At 40.0% G+C, this 20,051-nt stretch overlaps 1 protein-coding gene across 1 annotated transcript in view; it reads left to right on the top strand.

The window, feature by feature from the left end:
* Positions 1–20,051, top strand: part of LOC308699004 (pleckstrin homology domain-containing family G member 3) — a 206,798-nt gene that overhangs the window by 23,553 nt on the left and 163,194 nt on the right. The window contains exon 2 of the mRNA XM_081379536.1: positions 3,109–3,175. Within this exon, the coding sequence (XP_081235662.1) occupies positions 3,127–3,175 (49 nt within the window). The 5' untranslated portion in view covers positions 3,109–3,126. The remainder of the gene's footprint in view (positions 1–3,108; positions 3,176–20,051) is intronic.

Consider the following 20,051-nt stretch of genomic DNA (forward strand, 5'->3'; position numbering starts at 1 on the left):
TTTGAGGAATAGAGCCGACACGACCTTTACACTCGAGGAAGTCCCCAGGCTTACACCTGACTGGTACCAGTCTATCACTCTCCAAGGTTTCAGAGCTGAGACGCATTTCTGATCGACCTTGAGGCGAGAAAGACTGGAGGTCCACGCTCGGCGCGGTACTCGCGCTTTTAGCCAGAACTGCAGTGGGCGCATGCGAAGCAGACCCAACTGGAGTACTGATGATGCTGAGGCCATGAGACCCAACATCCTTTGAAACTTTCTGAGCGGGACTATAGTTCCGTCATGCGCTGAAAATCCAGTTTGCGCTGCGGCGATAGCTGTGCTGTCATAGACAGTAAGTCCAGTTCTGTGCCCAGAAAAGATATTCTCTGACTGATTCGCCCAATTGACTTTGAGACCCAGAGTGTGACTGAGCTAGAACCAGCCAATCGTCCAAGTAGTTCAAAACTCGCATTCCCCGAAGTTTCAGGGGTGCGAGCGCCGCGTCCATGCACATCGTGAATGTACGGGGTGCTAGGGACAGGCCAAACGGTAGGACTGTGTATTGATATGCCTGGCCCTCGAAGGCGAATCTCAAAAATCGCCTGTGACGTGACGCTATTTGTATTTGGAAATACGCGTCCTTCAGATCTATTGACATAAACCAGTCCCCTTGGCGAATTTGCGTGAGGATTTTCCTGGTTGTGAGCATTCTGAACCGGCGTTTCGAAAGCGCATTGTTCAGCTGTCTTAGATCTAGAATGGGTCTGAGACCCCCCTCTTTTTTCGGTACCAGAAATTATGTGCTGTACAGACCCCCTTCGCTCTGAGCTTGAGATAAAGGCTCTATGGCCCCTTTGCTCAACAGTTTTGCAATTTCGGTTCGAAGTAGATGTGCTACTTCCTTTTCTACCGTAGTTTCGATTCGCGCCGCGCAACGGCGGGGGCGTCGAGCGAACTGTAGCGAATAGCATCTTTTTATAATGTTCAGCACCCATTCTGAAACCCCGGGGAGCTTTGCCCACGCATTTGCATGAATAGCTACGGGTTGAATGAGATCTGGGCTCTGGCCGTGACATAGTGGCGGCCGGAGAGCTTCGGTACGCTGTAACATAGACGTCGTGCGGCGAACACACATTAGCAGTGAAAAGGATATAATGCGCCGGATAGCGCAGCAGGAATAGCGACTGAAGGCGGCGCGGCCAGCGGCTTCAGATGCAAGGCTCGTCCCGCTGAAAGGCTTTCTCTGACGGCGCGGCTTCTTTCTCTCAGGATCCAACGACGCGTGAGCTCCGCTGAAGAGATGAAAAATCAGATTACCAGCCTGTCGAGCTATATTTATAGGCCCAGGCCACGCCCGTTTCGGCGGGACGTGACGCACGATGGGGCCTCTCGATAGGCTGCTGCATTTGCCGCAGGGCAGCCAATAGGCGCGCGAGCCGTCTTGCCTATGTCTGCATGCTGCCGCAACGCTTTTTACATTATTCCAAAATTAAGGATAATTTTTGGCTGCAGTATCTCGCGGAAAAGAGATTTCCCCATAACGTAAGATATTACGCAGTACGATAGAACCTCTCGTAAGAGAACTCCCATTTATCGCAAAAAAGTTTTTACGCTCGCATGAGGTGGTTTTTCAGGCAATTCGAAAAAGGAATATTTCGCAAAACTGCAATGGAAACAGTTTTTGCGCATTTACAGTCACCTGACGTAGATGGCGCGGTGTGTTTGGACAGAATACGAGACAGAGTTCTTTATTAAATTCATAAAAGACAAAAGAATGACAGAAATACTGGATTCTAAACCTCAAAGAAATGCCACAATCAAGACCTCGGAGCAGAAATGAGTGAGAAGAACCCAGAAACACCTCATATGTGCCGCTCACAGTATAAGGGTCTTTCCTTGCCATTAATGCTTGGATAACACGCCTACGTTTCCTTCCATTAATAATAATAATAATAATGTCTAGTGTGGTACGTGGCTGTGATATATATAAACTTACCAACGTCCGTTGCCATGATTTTTGGAATGACTTATCGCGAGAGGAAAAAATTACGTTTTAGTCGCATAACATCAGTTAATGGAAACGGCGTCATTTTGCAATAGTTTTTTATCGATATTTAGAAAAAATCGCAAAAGTTTTGCGCAAATCTTTAATGGAAACGCACCTAAAATAATTAAATTGCTAGTAGTGTAGTGAGATGACGTCCTCTGGAGATATAAGTCAAAGATGTGTAGTTTTCTTTCTGATGGCCTCAAATTTATGATTGAAGAAAACATTCATAAATTCATAGTGCTGTGCCGGGAGGGAATATCAGGATCTGTCATAGCTTTGGTTTTTCCTCAGTCTGGCCCTTCTGTAGCTAGAGACACTATTCTTCCAGGCACCCCAAATACCCTCTAAATTTGTACTCCTCCACCTGCGCTCCATCTTCTTAGCTGCCTTATTAAGCTCATTGGTGTGGTTGTTATTCCATGGTGTGAGGCTTTTTTCTTCTTCTTTAATTAATGTAATACTGACAGACGAATCCAGTCACAGAATCCCAATCAAAGAGATTAATCTGATGATTGAAATCAGGGTAGTATATGTCTGAAACAAAAAAAGAGTCAGGATCCCAGTTAGGGTGACAGGATTTCAACAGATCAACAGATTAGGGTGACAGGATTTCAACAGATCAATTAATACAAAATACCAATCAATGAAACACCGTAATTAGAGATGCACCAGTTGACTGTCCATCATCCAGAACTGACCGGTTTTTGCTCCAAACACACAATCGGCAACTGCTTTTTGTTTTATTTTGGCCAAACTGCATTGTAATCCTTTTCCAAATTTTTTTTTTTTTTTTTTTTTTTGTGGAAATATTACGACATCTGTAAATGTTGGAAGAAAAAAGTAAATATTGAATTGGGGGTTTATATGAATGTATCTGTGGTAGGAACTGACTGTCTTCATAAAAGTTTTGATGACATTTTCTTTTCATTTTACTTCCATATAATGCCTGTTAAAGTAGTGTTTTTAAGCGCAGCTCTTCTTTGTGTAGAGTGGTAACTAAGGAAATGCTACACCACCTACTGTCAGAGAGTGAATTTGCATGAGATGTTCACATCTTATTTTACTCTGATTTACAGGAGTGAGGCCTCAGTGCCATGCCAGAGAAATCCCATAGCACGGCCCATGACGTCCCAATGGGTGAAGGTAAGACACCACCTCTGCTCTGCATAGAAACTGTGGAGTCAAACTTCTCACAGCCAAAGCAAATGTTTAACTCATTACTCAATACAATTCAACTTTGATGTACTTCATTATTATTCCATATTATGGCAGTTTTGTTGGTTAGATGATGTGTTTTGATCATTGGTTCAGTGAATACAAGAATAGTATAAATTAAGTCAAAATAATGTACCATGCTTTGGTGTTTTCTTTTTTTTCCTTTTTTTTTGACTACACTTGTAGAGGTGCTCCAGACGGTTGGTTAGAAAGGTTCAAGTATCCCCTACTGGTAGATGCTGTAACACAATAAAACAGCTTTTCTAGTACTGTTATGACTAGAGTCATCACCTGTACCTCAGACTAGGGCTGGGCGATATGGCCCAAAAAAAAAAAAATCTCTGATTTTTTTCACAAAAAAATCAGATTTACGATTTAAATCGATTTTTTTTTCTTCCCCTACTTAAAATCAATCTGCAGATGACAAAGAAATTGTTCAAAACAATTTTTAACTTTATTTTGTTTTGATTTGGATTTTCCCCTTGGGGTTAAAGTGCAATCAGAAACAACAAGCCAAAAAGACAAGATGGCAGGCCCTGCCTGTAAACAGTGAAAATGTAACATAACATAACATGAAATGGGTGGATTGGGATTGGTGGGGAACGTGAAAAAAAAAATGTACATCACAATAAAGTGTATTATGATTGTCAAAACATTTGGTAACTAAACAGAATTTTATTAAGTTTAGTGACAACACAATGTTTACATGGTACAATGACTGGTATGCTACTGTTTTTATTATTGCTTTCACAATTTCAATTCAATTCTTGTGATTTGATTCTGATCTTGATTCAATATTGATTCCTTTGAATAAATACTAGGTACAGTAGATACGTTAATTTAAAGCCCTGTCAGCTGGTATTATTATTAAAGGTTAAAAATAACCTCAATATAAATAATCTCAAATTAAATATTATGCGTTTTTTTATAGTAACAAGTTCAACATTATAATATTTTAATGATATAGGTAAAAATATAATAAATGTAATATAGTTATCATATTTAGCAAAATACTACTCTCTACAGCAATTATTTTAAAGTCCAACTAACGTGCTATGGTCATTAATGGGCTTTCCAGAGGTAAAAGTAACTTTACGTGACGTATTGTCCTCTAGCTGTTATTATAGACCTCTTTCTGCAGTTGAAAAACACAGATCGATCGATTTTATTTCATTTTGGTAAGTTGAACTGTATCTTTCAAATTACCTATTGATCATTCGTGTTTATTTAGCCTACTATTAACTAGTAGTAAAGAATGACAGATGATCGGTTCACGTGCCGCTTGAACTCTGTCAGCGATCTGTTAAGCGCCAAAACGGTGTTTATTGTTTGAATTTCGTAATTAAATGACAGAATCTGAGAGCTGAGAATTTGTTTCATAGCAATAGTAACCTTCTCTGTCTTGTCTGTTGGTGTCAGTGTCCTCTTTGCTTCGCGACTTTTCTCTGCGTGAGAAAATGGATGTGTGGCGTGAGAGCGTTTAAAAAGTGACGATTGCGTGAGTCTCACGGTGAATTCGTGAGAGTTGGCAGCTCTGTGGATTCAGTTTGTAAGACTGTAGGTTGTTTTTTGGCGGGTGTGTTTGTGCTGCCACGGTCTTGCCGTGTTGTTTGTGTATCTCTATGCCAAATGCGCAGGGGAAGAGCTGAGCCTGTTCGGAGCTACGGGAGACCAGAGGGGAGCCGACATGTTAAAGAGAAAACCGATTTTCATTCAAAAAAATCTACGTAAACTGCACATTCGAATTAATTGATAAAATCGATTTATCGCCCAGCCCTACCTCAGACTATAGACTACAAGAGCCATGTATCTATTGTTGTGTCTCTTAACAAAAATTTTGAACATTTTACAAGTTTATGTACAAAACTACATATTTTTATAATTTACTAGTCTGTTTGTCTAAATGGCTAGTTGGCATTGAGAAAGCCCTGAATAATTACACCACACACTGATCAGACACATTTCCTATTCAAAGTTGTCCCAAGATGTCATTGTTTATTAAAAAACAGCTAGACAGAGTCTTGCCATTTCAGAGTCTTGAAATGCGTTTGTCAAAAACAGGTGTACTAACAAAAACATTCCATCTTCATAAACTTAAAATTTACATTTTTGTCCCAAGTATGTAGATATTTCAGCATCCTCCTGTTGTGGGTCAGATTTTTCTGGTTTGTCTAGCATTGTTTTTGAAGGCATCTGAGCTATGTTGAGTCTGTTTTCTGTCTCTCTCTCTTGTGTCAAAGTTCATGTCAAAAGGGTTGAAATGTTGGTCCACAATTTAAGTCTAGGGATTTTGGAATCATCACTTTGTCCAGTTTGCTTTGTAAGATAAGAATACAATTTATATGCTGCCACAATAGGTTTAATGAGTGTAAGTTATAATCCATCAACTGTCCCATAACTCCTTCAGACTAATATAGCATAGCATTGTGCTGACGGCCACCCACAGACCCTAGCTTTAGTTGTTCAGTAGGTTTTTCATTTAAACATGTCCTTTGTATGAAGAACATGATCTATCCAATCAAATACACATCTTTCAATACACATCATTTTCATAAGCAGCTTTACAGAAATTCATGATTTTAGTGTTTATATTAAATTAGTTATTAAATAATAACTAAGTTATATTATTAATTGTCCACATTTAGCTGTTTAGAGATGGGCGATAGTATAGTATCGTTTAGTTAGCAGTAATAGTATAGTTTACATTTGGCAAAGATATAAACAATCAAGCACTTGCGATTTGCTATTTATTGTGTTGCTTTATGTGAGTTGTGCTGTATGTATGCGGGTAAAATTGGATAAACTTGTTAGTGGGAGTTATTCATTTGTTATGAGGTTATATGGTTTTGTTCAATTTATAACTATTTGGTGTAGTGAACATCCAACATTTGGTCAAGTCACCTTCATTTATATTGTACTTTTTACAATACAGATTGTTTCAAAGCAGCTTACAGTAGGAAATTAGGGATAGGAATAGGAAATTAATGGAATAGAGATTGTTTTGGCTTTACTGCAGATCTAGAAAAAAGTCATTTAAGTAAGTTTTTAATTGATTCATTTGCTTTGTAAAAATCATTGGTTATTAACTTAGGGGCCGCTTACACGACACCGTTTTCAACTGAAAACAGAAAACTTCTATTGCGTTCTGGCTGTTCATTTACACGACAGTGTAATGAAAATGAAAGTATTTTTTGATCTTGGATGCATGCAAACCTATTTAAAACAAAACTATATTAACCTTTAATATAGTGTAATGGGGAACTCAAATGCTGAAACTACTGTTTATACAACAGGCTGTTTGTTTGACTGTTAAAGCACTTGAAAATGTGTTTGTTTGTTTTTTACAGTTAAAGGTGCTCTATGTATTTTTTTTCTACTAAAATTAATCCTTTTTTATTGCCTGTGTGTGAAGGGGTTGTAATCTCACATTAAAATGATCCACTTTGCGGGTTTTGCTATTACCTCTGAAAGCAAGCATTCTTATTTTTATGTGAAGGTGCCGGGTCGGATATACCGTGAAATCCAGTGACGTGACCTGCATGCGCTCTCCCGAGCCTCTCGCCTCGTCTACTGACTTTGCACTCAACAGCGACGACACTGCAACTTATGACATATGCAACTTATGACATGTCTGATAACACTAATAAACGACCTGCTGAGTTTCCAGCATGTTGTGGGATGCTTTCTCCGGTGTGTTGCGTCTCAGTCTGGCCGGTACCCAGAGTGCTCGTTCATGAGTTCGAGCACGAGCTTGAAAAATTTTTGGTTGCAATCTGAAACATCACCGCTAGAGGCCGCTGAAAACTCCATATAGCCCCTTTAAAGGTAGGGTAGGTAGGAATTGTCTATACTTTTTCCACATTTGTTTAAACTTTATTTATATATCAATACATAATTAAAATGTAAGTACTCTGAAAAATAATGTATAAAAATCGAGTGTCTGTAGACCTCTCACGACTGTTTTAAAGACAGCTCATTATTTCCATTCACTCCACCCCCTCCCTTCTGGGCTCCTTCCAAAGCCACGCCCCCAAAACACATGAACGCGCGACTCCGACCGCTGAGCTGGAAAACGCATTATTTACCTGAGACGAGCGGAGAGGAAGGAGCACAGTGCATGTAGTGACATCATGTCAGAATCACATGAAATAAAAAAATCTAACTTTATCATTATGAATATAAACAAATAAGATGTATTTTAGTACTCACTATCAAGCTAGCATATTGATATTGGTAAAGTTTAAAATATATTTTTTTTGATTCGCTAACGAGCTAGTTATATCTATAAGGCAAAGCTAAAAACAGGTTGTATTGATACACGTTTTTCCATTACCATCAGTTACACTGTGATGAAGATGAATTTCGTGTAAGATTCATAACATATATGGTGTTCTGCATGTAAGAGTTTCCATGATGAAAGCATTGTTGACTCTGAGGACTACACTCCAGAGACAAGTACCGCATCGTCAGCTCGAGGACAGGTCCGGGGTCAAGGGCGAAGCAGAGGAGGTCGTGCAAGAGGCCGTGCAACTAGGGTCAGAGGATATTGACACGCGTTTTACTTCTTTGTTTATCCAAAGACTTTTTTTTCATTACCTTTTCTAAGTACTGTCTTCCTTTTTTTGCCTTGTTTGCCTTCGCTAACTGCGTATGCCGGTAATGTGAATTTTGATTGCTCTTTCTCTGCCATTGTTTTTAGTGGTCGACCGATATTGGTTTTTTGATGGCCGATGCCGATGCCGATATCTTAGAGAGCAGGGTGGCCGATGGCCGATATAAAGCCGATATTTTTATATATATATTTATTTTAATCAATATTTAATAAATTATAAATAAATTATAAAACTAGTTTTTTAAATAAACATGCTTTTATACTTTAGAATGGCAACTTCTTAAATTTGCAATCCTATTACAGTATTTTTCACAAAGTAATTGTTTAGAAATATATGAATATGTGAATAAAAAGAATGTAAACACTGTAACAGGGCACTCAGTAATCTGGTTTATTTTCTTGCTGGTAATCATATTTTTTCAAATAAAGACAAGGTAACGCTAATTTTACATACAGCACAGTGAAAACGATATGAATATGACACAGTTGGCAACTGGTTATATATCAGCATATTTTAAAATGAATGTTTTTCGATCGCGTCTCCTGTGAAGCTGATCTTCTGTTCGCATTCACTCACTTCGCACGGACCGACCATCACTTGCAGACAGTATTGCACACTTCACATGATATCACAGCTGGATTCGATTAAACCTGCAAGGTTTGAGAAATTAAATGTTTATTAGATATTCAGAGATTTGTTTAAATGACGTAGATGCGCATTTGCTGAATGTTGACGGCAAATAAGAAAGTATTTTAGCCTGATTGTTTGGCCTTTTCTGTTACAAATAATATAAAAGCAAACGCTTTACTTTACTTACTTCGCATAAATTACCATTTACTTTCTTTCTTTACCAGTTCTGTCTAACAAAGTATTAGATATGACTGACAGAGATCGTAAATTAATGAAGACGGAGAATGTGAGTGAGCGCTGTTTGATCTGAGGAGCAGCCGTTCTCTTCAGGCACCGGTGTTCTCAGCGCTGCCCGTCAAAATAAAAGTCCGGAGCGCCGTCAAAATAAAAGTCCCGCTTCCAACACATCGGCCAATCAGAAAAACTTATCGGCCGATGCCGATATTTCAAAAATGCCAAATATCGGCCGATATATCAGCCTTGGCGATATATCGGTCGACCACTAATTGTTTTGCTATTCCTAGGTTCCGTGCCTCTTGAATTCCTCAAATCAAACGGGTTCGCGAAAGTGGGCAGATCCTGTGGCAAAAGGGTGGTTGCCATGGTTGCGAGAGAGTGACAGTCGCCTAAGCCAATCCTTTGTTTCGTCCCGAATGGAAATAATGAGCTGTGTTTAATGCAGATTAAACGGTCTAGAGACACTCGATTTTTATACTCTTTTTTTCAGAGTACTTACATTTTAATTATGTATATATATATATAAAGAAAGTTTAAACAAATTTGGAAAAAAGTTTTTTATAAAATTCCTACCTACCCTACCTTTAAGTCTTAAAGTCAAAAATTGTATTTAATCTGCATATCATCCTGACAAATTTTATAAAAGAAATTAAAGAATTAATTTCAACACACACACACACACACACACACACACACACACACACACACACACACACACACACACACACACACACACACACACACTCTCATTCTTGTACATCTATCTTTATGAGGACATTCATTGACACAATGCAATCTCTAGCCGCTTACCCTAACCTTACCCATCACAACTAAGTGCCTAACCCGAACCCTGACCCTAAACCCACCCTTAACCTAATTATAACCTTATCCCTAAAACCAAGTCTTGACCCTCAAACAGGCCTTTAAAGGGCTCTCAGAAAGTGAGGACCGGCCAAAATGTCCTTACTTTACTCTCTTTGTCCTCACTCCAATGGTCTAAAACTCAAACTGGTCCTCACAAAGATAGTTGTACAAGTACACACACACACACAGGGCAGGACTTAGGGTGGTGGGGGCCCCTGGGCTTGAGTCACTTTCTATACATTACTTTAAATAGAACAAAATGATACATACACAAGCTATGTATTAGAGCTACACAATTCTGGATAAACTGAGAATAAAAATAGAGATCACGATTCTGAACAAACAACTAAACAAAATAACATAATTTATGTTAATTGCTGAAGTCTATTAAAAATGTTTAATTAATCTGAATTATTTAAAAAAAAACTTGAGTTTGAATGAATGATTCAATTCCTCAATCAAATACACTTGTTTCATAGATGAATCAGCACTTTTGAACGAATCTCCTGAATGAACGATTCAATGACAAGTGTTTTTTTAAAAGTCATTTGTCGCCATCTGGTGGCGTAACAATATAATCGATCCAATCGTTATTTGAAGTGCAAAGCTACTTTCAAAAGGTGATTGGTACCGTAGACAGTGTTACATGTTAAAAAAACATAATAATTTATTTATATGACCACTGATTGAAGCTTGAAAAAGTTTTTTCCAATAAATAAATAATGATTAAAAAAGTTCAAAGTGATCATGTTTATTGCAATGCACAAATGTCGTGGTCAGAATGAGAATAAAACACTTATTTACCTGGAAAACATTGTTTTGATTGTGGCATTTCTTTGAGATTTAGAATCCAGTATTCCTATAGGCTAATTATTGTTTCTTTTATGAATTTAACAAAGAACTCTGTCTCGTATTCTGTCCAAACGATCCATGTAGGCTACTTTTGTGTCCATTCGTTTTTCCTTTTTTAACCCGTAATTGAAAAACGAAAAATTAACGGTTGTTGTCTTTTTAAAACGCAAAGTTGAACACCAGCATTTTTATTTGAACTGGCTACACCAACTGCTGCGCAAAAAAGTAAATATCGACGAATTTTCAGATTTTTATGACTTTTTGCCCCTTTATTAAACATTTAAAATATTCACAAATTAATATGGAAAACATGTCGATTTTACTGGTTTTCTAAGGCCAAATTAGAACCTGGAATTGGTGTTTTTCCCGCAGTGCTGAATTAGAATAGCCATTAATATTAGCCTATTAAAAAACTATTGTTTTGGCTAAAATCACATCTCCATCTCCGCTGTTAAGCAGATGCGCTTTTAGAGAGAAATGCACCTTTCATACGGATTAATCAGAAGGTATTAGCTTTCGATTTGAATTTGTTCATTTTAAAGTGGACATTTTCAAGCTTTAGCCTACATAGGCTATTTTGTTTCAGTTCTCGCGCTCCAGTTTACGGAGATCATGAAAGTGCGTCTGATTGTTTTCTTTTATTTTACAAAAGCACAATGTTTTCTTGTTATTGTGAGTTTACACAAATAAAAGTAGTTGAGAATAATATATTATTATTTTCTGTATGACCTGAAATGAAGTTGTTTCCACTGTTGATAGGAAAATACAAGTGTTCGTGCCCGCGCCTCCGTGTCATGCAGTGCGCGCTCCACACAGCTTTGTTCCTTTTTTGCATAAAAGCGTCTTCTAAATATAGCCTATTAAATATTATAATTAAATAATATAAAATTATTATTATTTGCATAGCTATACATGGACCTCAAACACACCGTGTCTTCTAAGTCAGGTGACTGTAAATGCGCAAAAACTGTTTCCATTGCAGTTTTGCGAAATATTCCTTTTTCGAATTGCCTGAAAAACCCCCTCATGCGAGCGTAAAAACTTTTTTGCGATAAACGGGAGTTTTTGCGAAATTGACGTGTTTCCATTGTGCTTATTTTCAATTCGCAATTTCAATTTGCGCAATTTGAAGGGTAATGGAAACGCGGCTACTGTCTAATGCAGACAGGTTTTTTCAACGGTTCGGCTGTAAACGAGGCACTACGTAACTCCCAATAACCAATCAGCAAACCTCAAGATGACTGACATTTAATTTAGCTAATTAAATAGCATTTTTCATTGCAGGGCAGGGCCAGGTAACAATGCTAGACCAATCAACAAACTTTAAATGAAAAATTAAATGACTGACATATTATTGAAAAAAAAAATCAAACGTAAACGGACGGGGCCCCCTATTGGGCGGGCCCCATGGGCTTGAGCCCAGTCAAGCCAAATGGTAAGTCCGGCCTCTCACACACACACACTCACACTCACACTCACACACACACACACACACACAGACAGACACACATGTTCACTGGCCAGCCCAAAAAAAGTCACTATTTGGATTTAAATAGGCAAATGCTTACCGTTTTTTTCAATTGTTTAAGCACAATTTTGAAAACAGGGCCCGGTTTGTCAAAACACTACACACAATTAGCACAACCCTACACCAAAGTAGCACAACACTTCAGATCATTTGCAAAATGGAACACTTTTGTCAAAACTATACACGACTTGATAAAAACAATATTTTGTTACCATACGAAACACACACATTTCATATGACTTCAATCTTTCTGAACCAGTTACACACTGCTGTTGCTAACCTAAAACACTTTTAGCAAGTCTAATTCTCAGTGATTAGAGTACTGTAATTGAAGTACACAGAGAAAGTGCAACTATACAATAGTTCACCAAACACTACACAAGACCAATGCTGCAAACGTAAAATATTGTATCCAGTACAGGTTACAATTACAGTAAATAACAACAACAACAAACATAAAAAATAATCTGGAAAAAAAAGACAATATTGTACAGAAAATACTACAGTAAACATACTATACATTATCTCTTCGCCTAGCTGGATCTGGCCAGAGAACAGGCGTCACAGGCGTCCTCCATGGCCTGAATGAGGGGTACCTGAGCCTGGGGCTGGAGATCGTAAACCTTCCACCGCCATGCAGAGAAAAACTCTTCGATAGGGTTTAGAAACGGAGAGTATGGTGGAAGGTATAGTACTGTCAACTGTGGATGGTGTTGAAACCAGTTCTGGACCAAAGCAGAGCGGAGGAATGACACATTGTCCCAGATGACAGTGTATTGCATCTGGTGCATTTCATTACCTGCTGTGACGATGTGGTGCAATCTGTCCAAAAATGCGAGAATGTGAGGTGTGTTGTAAGGGCCCATTTTGGCATGACGGAGGAGAACCCCATGCTGTGAAATGGCAGCGCAAAGGGTGATGTTACCCCCACGTTGCCCTGGGACATTGATTATAGCCCTGTGGCCAATGATATTTCTGCCTCTCCTTCTTTCTTTTGTGAGGTTGAACCCTGCCTCATCAATATATATGAATTAATGCTGGATTTCCTCAGCATCCATCTGCAAAACTCTCTGAAATACAGTGAAAGAAAAGATTGTGTAGTTCAGGATAGGTCTAGTATACAGTCAATGTAAAAAAGTCATGTGTGCAGTATGCAACATCACAGTGCTAAAGTGAACAATACAAACCTCCACATACTCATGCCGCAGCCGTTTGACCCTCTCTGAATTTCACTCAAAAGGCACTCGATAAAGTTGTTTCATTTGTGTAGCTTTTCCTTTATTAACCAGGTAGACACATTATGGCCATATTCCAGGATGACAATGTCAAGATTCATGAGGCTCAAATTGTGCACCAAAAATTGATGCACTTCTTGATGGAAATAACATTACAATTTATTTCCCTTTAGAGGTGCATACATTTTTGGGTCAAGATCTTGTTTTGACAATGCAAGAGTCAAGCACTCTATAAAGTCTCCTTCAGCACATCCCAAAGACTTTCACTGAGTTTAATATCTGGACTCAGAGGAGCATCAATTCATGTGTGAAAATGATTCTTCATGCTCCTCCCAACCATTCTTTCACAATTTCAGCCTGATGAATCTTGGAATTGTCATCCTGGAATATGATCATGCTGTGTCTTCCTACATGGTTAATAAAGGAAAAGCTATACACTCCATCAATTAGGATTAGAAGAACTGTTGCCAAACATATAACATGCTAGAAACATAACAATAATGCAATGCTATATGCAATACTGCAATAATGATACAATCATAGTCTCTTAGAACTATGAACCACAAAGAACCACATTTTATGTAAAATACATACATACTCATGAGATCATGATGTACTGTACATTGTTGTGTTGTCCTCACTGCAGTGTAGCAACTGTAGCTATACAACCAGCTAACTCTGATGCAAAATGACAACAAGTCGTAGTGAGCGATTTCTTGCTGTTTACTGTGGCTTCAACATCATCTTACATGACAGAGTGAAAACTGTAACAAAGAAATAAAGTTCGACTGTTTTAACATAAATGTTGTCTAATGAAATATACCTGTATATACATGTAAATAAATATTGTAACTGTGTAGTCTTTTCTTTTTAAACAGTATTATAACATTAACTTATTAACATAAAAATGAATTTTGTACTTACAACATTGCCTCTAGTGCTAACAACAAATGGATTACATGTGCTCACATTCTGTCACCTTCCTTACTTCTGTACTGGAAATAACCTCTAACCCCAAACTCCAGGTCTACATCAAATCAAAATAAAAGTCTCTATCAAATTAAAAGTCCCTAACATTTTGCCTTAATGGCAACAAACTCCCCGCCTGACATCTGTGAGGTCACTACACAAACAAGTTATGAATTAACTAAACAGATGAACATCACTCTCTACTCAGAAGCAAAACAAGTTCTGTCACTGGTCTAAGGTACTTTTTTGAATGTCCTTGATCTGTGGTCTTCAATTCCACCTTACGGACTTTCCTGTCTTTTCCAGGAATAGCCTTTGTGACTATCGCCATAGGCCAACTGTTGCGGACAACTTGGTTGTCCTTGAGGAGGACGATATCTCCTTCTTGCAGATTTTGGTGAGATTTGGTCCATTTCTTCCGACCTTGTAAGGTTGACAAGTACACTTGTCTCCAACGGCGCCAGAACATGTTGGACAAGGCTTGTACTTGTCTCCACTGCTTGGTTAGGAGGTCTCTGTCCGTAAAGTCTCCTGGAGGAGGTGGGGTGCCGACTTTCTGAATTAACAGCATAGATGGTGTGAGAATGAATGGATCCTCTGGATCATTTGAAACTGGAACCAAAGGCCTCGCATTCATAATTGCTGCCACCTCTGCCATTAGAGTGCACAAGACTTCATGAGTCAGGCGAGTGCCATGTTCAAGAAGCATTGACTCCAGGATCCTTCGAGCCACTCCAATGAGGCGTTCCCATGAACCACCCATGTGCGAAGCATGAGGTGGGTTAAACACCCAGGAGCATCCTTGTTGGTGTAGGTACCTCTGCACAGTGGTGTCTGGTTGTTCTGCGCTCATCCCAAGTTCTCTGCAGGCCCCAATGAAATTCGTGCCACAATCTGACCTCAGTTGTTTGGCTGGTCCTCTTATGGCAAAGAAACGCCTTAAGGCATTGACACAGCTTGAAGTGTCCATTGAGGCAATCACCTCAATGTGAACCGCCCTGGAGCTCATACAACAGAATAATATGGCCCACCGTTTGCTCTCAGGCTGAACTCCTCTTGTACGTCTGGTAGTGATGTGCCATGGTCCGAAGACATCTAGCCCTACATACGTGAAGGGAGGGCAGGCCTTGAGACGCTCAGGTGGCAAATCCGCCATTAGTTGCTCCTGCATCCGACCTCTGAGTCTACGACAGGTCACGCATTTGTGAAGAGTTGAGTTAATGAGCCTTTTACCTCCCAAGATCCAGAGTCCTGCAGCTCTCACAGCGCCTTCTGTTAAATGGCGGCCCTGATGTTTTACTTGGGTATGATGGTGTCTGATGAACAGTAAGGAAACATGGTTGTCTTTTGGGAGAATCACAGGGTTCTTTTGCTCAATCTCTACGTCTGCGTTTTTCAGACGGCCACCAATGCAGATGAGGTCATTCTGCAAGATAGGGTTGAGACGACGTAGACAGCTGTTTAGAGGAATTGGCTGGTCTCTTTTTAGAGCTTCAAATTCCTTTCCAAATGCTTTCCTCTGAACGGCTCTAATGATGACTTCTCTGGCTTGGGAAAGCTCATCCGGAGAGCGAGGCAGCTCACATGTATGCCATCCCCTACACTTGTCCATGATGTTAGGGGACTTGAAAGATCTTGCAATGTGAATTAAGAGTGCCACAGCTCGCTGGAGTGTGTCAAAGGTGGAGAACCTCTCAAAACGCTCTGTGCTGAGACCTTTCTCGTGAAGCTGGGTGGCATAACTCTTCACATCTGGACGAATCTCTGCATCCAATTCTGGTGAGACTAAGCTGAATGACTGAATAGGCTCTGGTTGAATGGAAGGCTTACGTAAAAAGGTAGGTCCGCTGAACCACATTGTTTGTGTGAGACGTGATGCTGGAACAGACCTTGACGCAATATCAGCCGGGTTGTCCTCTGTGCGTACGTAGTGCCACTGTTCAGGATTTGTGGTCTGGCGAATACGCTGGACTCGATTGTGGACATATACATAAAACCGTCTGGATTGGTTATGAATGTATCCAAGGACCACTCTGCTATCCGTGTAGAATTTAATGGAATCTAACTTCAAGTCCAGTTCTTCCTGAATCAGTTCGGCCATTTCCACAGCCAAAACCGCAGCACACAGCTCAAGTCTCGGTATGGTTGGCTCTGATTGAGGAGCAAGTTTAGACTTCCCCATGACAAATCCAATGTCAACAATGCCTTCTTGGATGGTCTTCAAATAGGCTACAGCCCCAATGGCCATTGTAGAAGCATCACAGAACACACAGAGTTCCATCTGTTCGGCCTTGGTTAGAGAGATGCCTGTGTACATCCTTGATATGGAAGTGCTTCAACTCTTGAAGTGAGTTTCGCCAAGCCTCCCACTTGCCTAGTTTATCGTCAGGTAATGGAGTGTCCCACTCTGAAGCCTCAGAATTCAGCTCTCTGAGAAGGGCTCTTCCTTGGATTACGACCGGTGCCAAAAAACCCAAGGGATCAAAAACACTGTTCACCAGGGAGAGAACTCCACGGCGGGTAAACGGTTTTACGTCAGTTGACACACAGAAGGTAAATGTGTCCCTAGCTACCTCCCACAAGAGGCCTAAGCTGCGTTGGGTGGGCGACTCCTTCCCACAGAGGTCTACCTCTTTTCCAGCTGCCACACAGTCCTCACTTGGGAAAGCTGCCAAGACAGCCGGACTGTTCGATGCAAACTTGTGGAGCCTAAGGTTGGACTCAGCCAATGAAGCCTGAGTCCTATGCAGCAAGTCAATGGCTTCAGCATCAGTAGGGACAGAACAAAGACCGTCATCAACATAAAAGTGGCGCTCGACAAAGTTGACGGTGTCTTGTCCATATCTTTGCGCACCCTTTCTGACAGCTCTTCTAAGCCCATAAATTGCCACTGCTGGAGACGGGCTGTTCCCAAACACATGGACCTTCATCCTGTAGTCTACGACTTCACTTGCCACATCATTGTTCTTGAACCATAGGAATCTCAAATAGTTCCTATGTTTTTCTTCTACGAGGAAGCAGTAAAACATCTGCTGTATGTCTGCCATAACAGCCACCTTTTCCTTTCGGAACCGCATGAGTACTCCCAGAAGAGAGTTGTTAAGATCGGGGCCAGTCAATAGCACATTATTTAACCTGTTAACCTTTGCCAGTGCGCCCGCGCACTGAAGCGTTTTTTTTTTTTTATTTAGTTCAAATTTACTATCAGATTTAATGTTATGCCTTGACAAACTATACATCATTAAAAAGATATAATACTCAAGTTTCAGTATTTGACCACTATTGTATTCTGAGAAACTTATAGCGACAGTTATTTCTAAATTTCTGTCAGGAGTTATGAAATGAAAAAATGAGTCGATACCTTTAATATGAATTATGCGCGTCAGCCGCTTTCATTCATAAAAAAACTCCCGTGCTGTCGTCATGACAGCGATACACAAAACAACGTCCCTCAGGGCTTTTAGCTCAAAAATGTGCAGATTTGGAGAAATATTGATAGATTCTCATAGGTTTACATCAGATTTCTATTGACAGGAATAATATTTATTGAATTTATACCCAAATGCGTCGATGTAATCTTTATGAGCGTTTGGCACTCTCATTTACTGGGTTTTCAATTCATACCAGAAGCCTGAGGGCGCTATAAGCACAATAATAACCCATATATGGGACATGAAGAAGAGCCATAATCATGTGACATTCCAGGACGTCACTGATACCAGAGATACACACAAAGCTAACAAGAGATAGCGCTGTATCATGCAGATACAGATATTTTGAAGACAATAAACATGATTGCAATGATATTCGAGTTACCTGTGTTTTTCAAGCCATGCCAGGTATTTTAATAATAATAGATTATATGTATAATGTAATGCTAATCTATAGACCATCATTGTGCAGAATATGATCAAATAGTATATTTTCTGTCAGATTTTTTTTTATCTGATGTCAAATTAGATCACAGAAGATTATTTAAAACACTTCACTTGCGTTTTAAAGTAAGTTTGAAGCACAAACATGGTTTTAATCTCATAAATTGTCATGTATTGATGGTGTGCTAAGCTAACATGCTAGCTAGCTCTAGGTGCTTCTATCTTGAAAAAAATGAACTAAATACAGAGTTTTAGACTTATCATCTTCAGATTTTAAACATAAAATGTTTAGACATGTGGCTTTAGCTGTAGTGCATTTCTAGATTGCTACAGGGTCAACTTCAATTTTATTTTCATGAAGATGTTTCATAAAAATAAATTTCTAATAACTTTACAAAACTTTAAAGCTATTTATAAAAAAAAAATTCATTATGACAATAATTAATTCTACATTTACAATAAACTGCCAGGTGTCAGCTTTCAAATGAGATCATACTTGTGCTTTTAGTGCAAAGGGTTCATGAACTGTATCTGTTTCAGTGTGGGTATGTCATTTCTGGGGATTTTTCAAAAGTGGGCTTGCAGCTTAACAGGTTAAGGAGATTCCGGAGTGTTGGGCGCTCGAATCAAACACCACCCTGATTTGACCTGGTTTTTGTGGGTGAAACACTGCAAAGCTTGGTAAGTACCAACACTCTTCATCTTCCCTTAGTTCTGGTGCCACCTCAGCATGATCATTTTCCAGCAGTTTGCCCATGAATGCCACATATTTCTGTTCCATCTCCGGCTTTCTCCTCAAGTTGCGTCGAAGTGATTCAAAACGTTTGAGTGTTTGGCTGCGGTTGTTAGGCAAACGTTCTCTAGGCTGTCTGAACGGTAGTGGAGCGACCCAACTGTGTGAATCATTTCTGTAGACTTCTTTGTCCATTATGTTCAAGAAAGTCTCATCCTCAATTGATGGTGCCAGCTTGTTGTCCTGTTCGGTGCGATCGAATACATTTTTACCCAGCCTGTCTTCTTTAGCCCTGCTGGGCCCTAAGACGCTCTTCCTGGGCTCTTTGCCATGAAGCTTATCCCTGACATGCATAAAACTTGTGCACGGTTGGAGGAGCGAGGGCCGTTGACAATCAAGCACTGTTGTCCTGTAAATGCTGACATTTGGCTTGTGCGCATTCCCTAGGCAGACCTCTCCAACCACCACCCAACCCAGGTCAAGACGTTGAGCAAAAGGGGCGTTGGGAGGGCCATTTACTTGTTCCCTTACCTTGTGCACTCTAATTATATCTCTACCAAGCAGCAGGAGGATCTCCGCAGTAGGGTCCAACTCAGGAATGTATTCTGCTACCTTGACGAGGTGAGGTTGATGAAGAGCGGCGTTCGGCGTGGGAATTTCAGCCCGGTTGTCAGGTAAGTCGTTACATTCAATAAGCGGGGGAAGAGGGATTGTCACTTTCCCTTCAAGTGCTTTGACCATAAAATCTTCAGCCCTTCTGCCAAATGTTTCCTCTGTGCCGGAGCACGTTCTCAGTAAGTAAGGATATGGCTTACTCTGAATGTTGAAAAGGTCAAAGAAACTGGACCTCGCCAGTGACCGGTTGCTTTGGTCATCTAAAACGATATATGCCTTGATGGCTTTATCTGGACAGCCCTTGTGATACACCTTTGCAAGGCATATCTTGGAACATGACCTCCCAACTTGTCCTGCACCACATACTTCAGTGCAGCTTGAGCTGACGACTTCCCTGCTGTCGTTACCCTCTTCTTCCTCCCCGCCATTTTGTGGCAAGATAACAGGAGCAGTGATCTTTGGTGGAGGGCCCGGATGCATGGCTGAGACATGCTTGGTGCTGTCACACTCAGAACATTTCACTACTGCAGTGCAGTCCTTCGCCACATGACTATTTGAGCCACAGCATTTAAAGCAGAATCCTCTCTCCTTCAGAAAGGATTTCCTGACTTGAAGATCTTTGGCTCTAAAGGCTTTGCACTTCTTCAGTGGAT

Source organism: Scardinius erythrophthalmus, assembly GCF_964197995.2.
Source record: "Scardinius erythrophthalmus genome assembly, chromosome: 11".
In the NCBI taxonomy this organism is placed as follows: Eukaryota; Metazoa; Chordata; class Actinopteri; order Cypriniformes; family Leuciscidae; genus Scardinius; species Scardinius erythrophthalmus.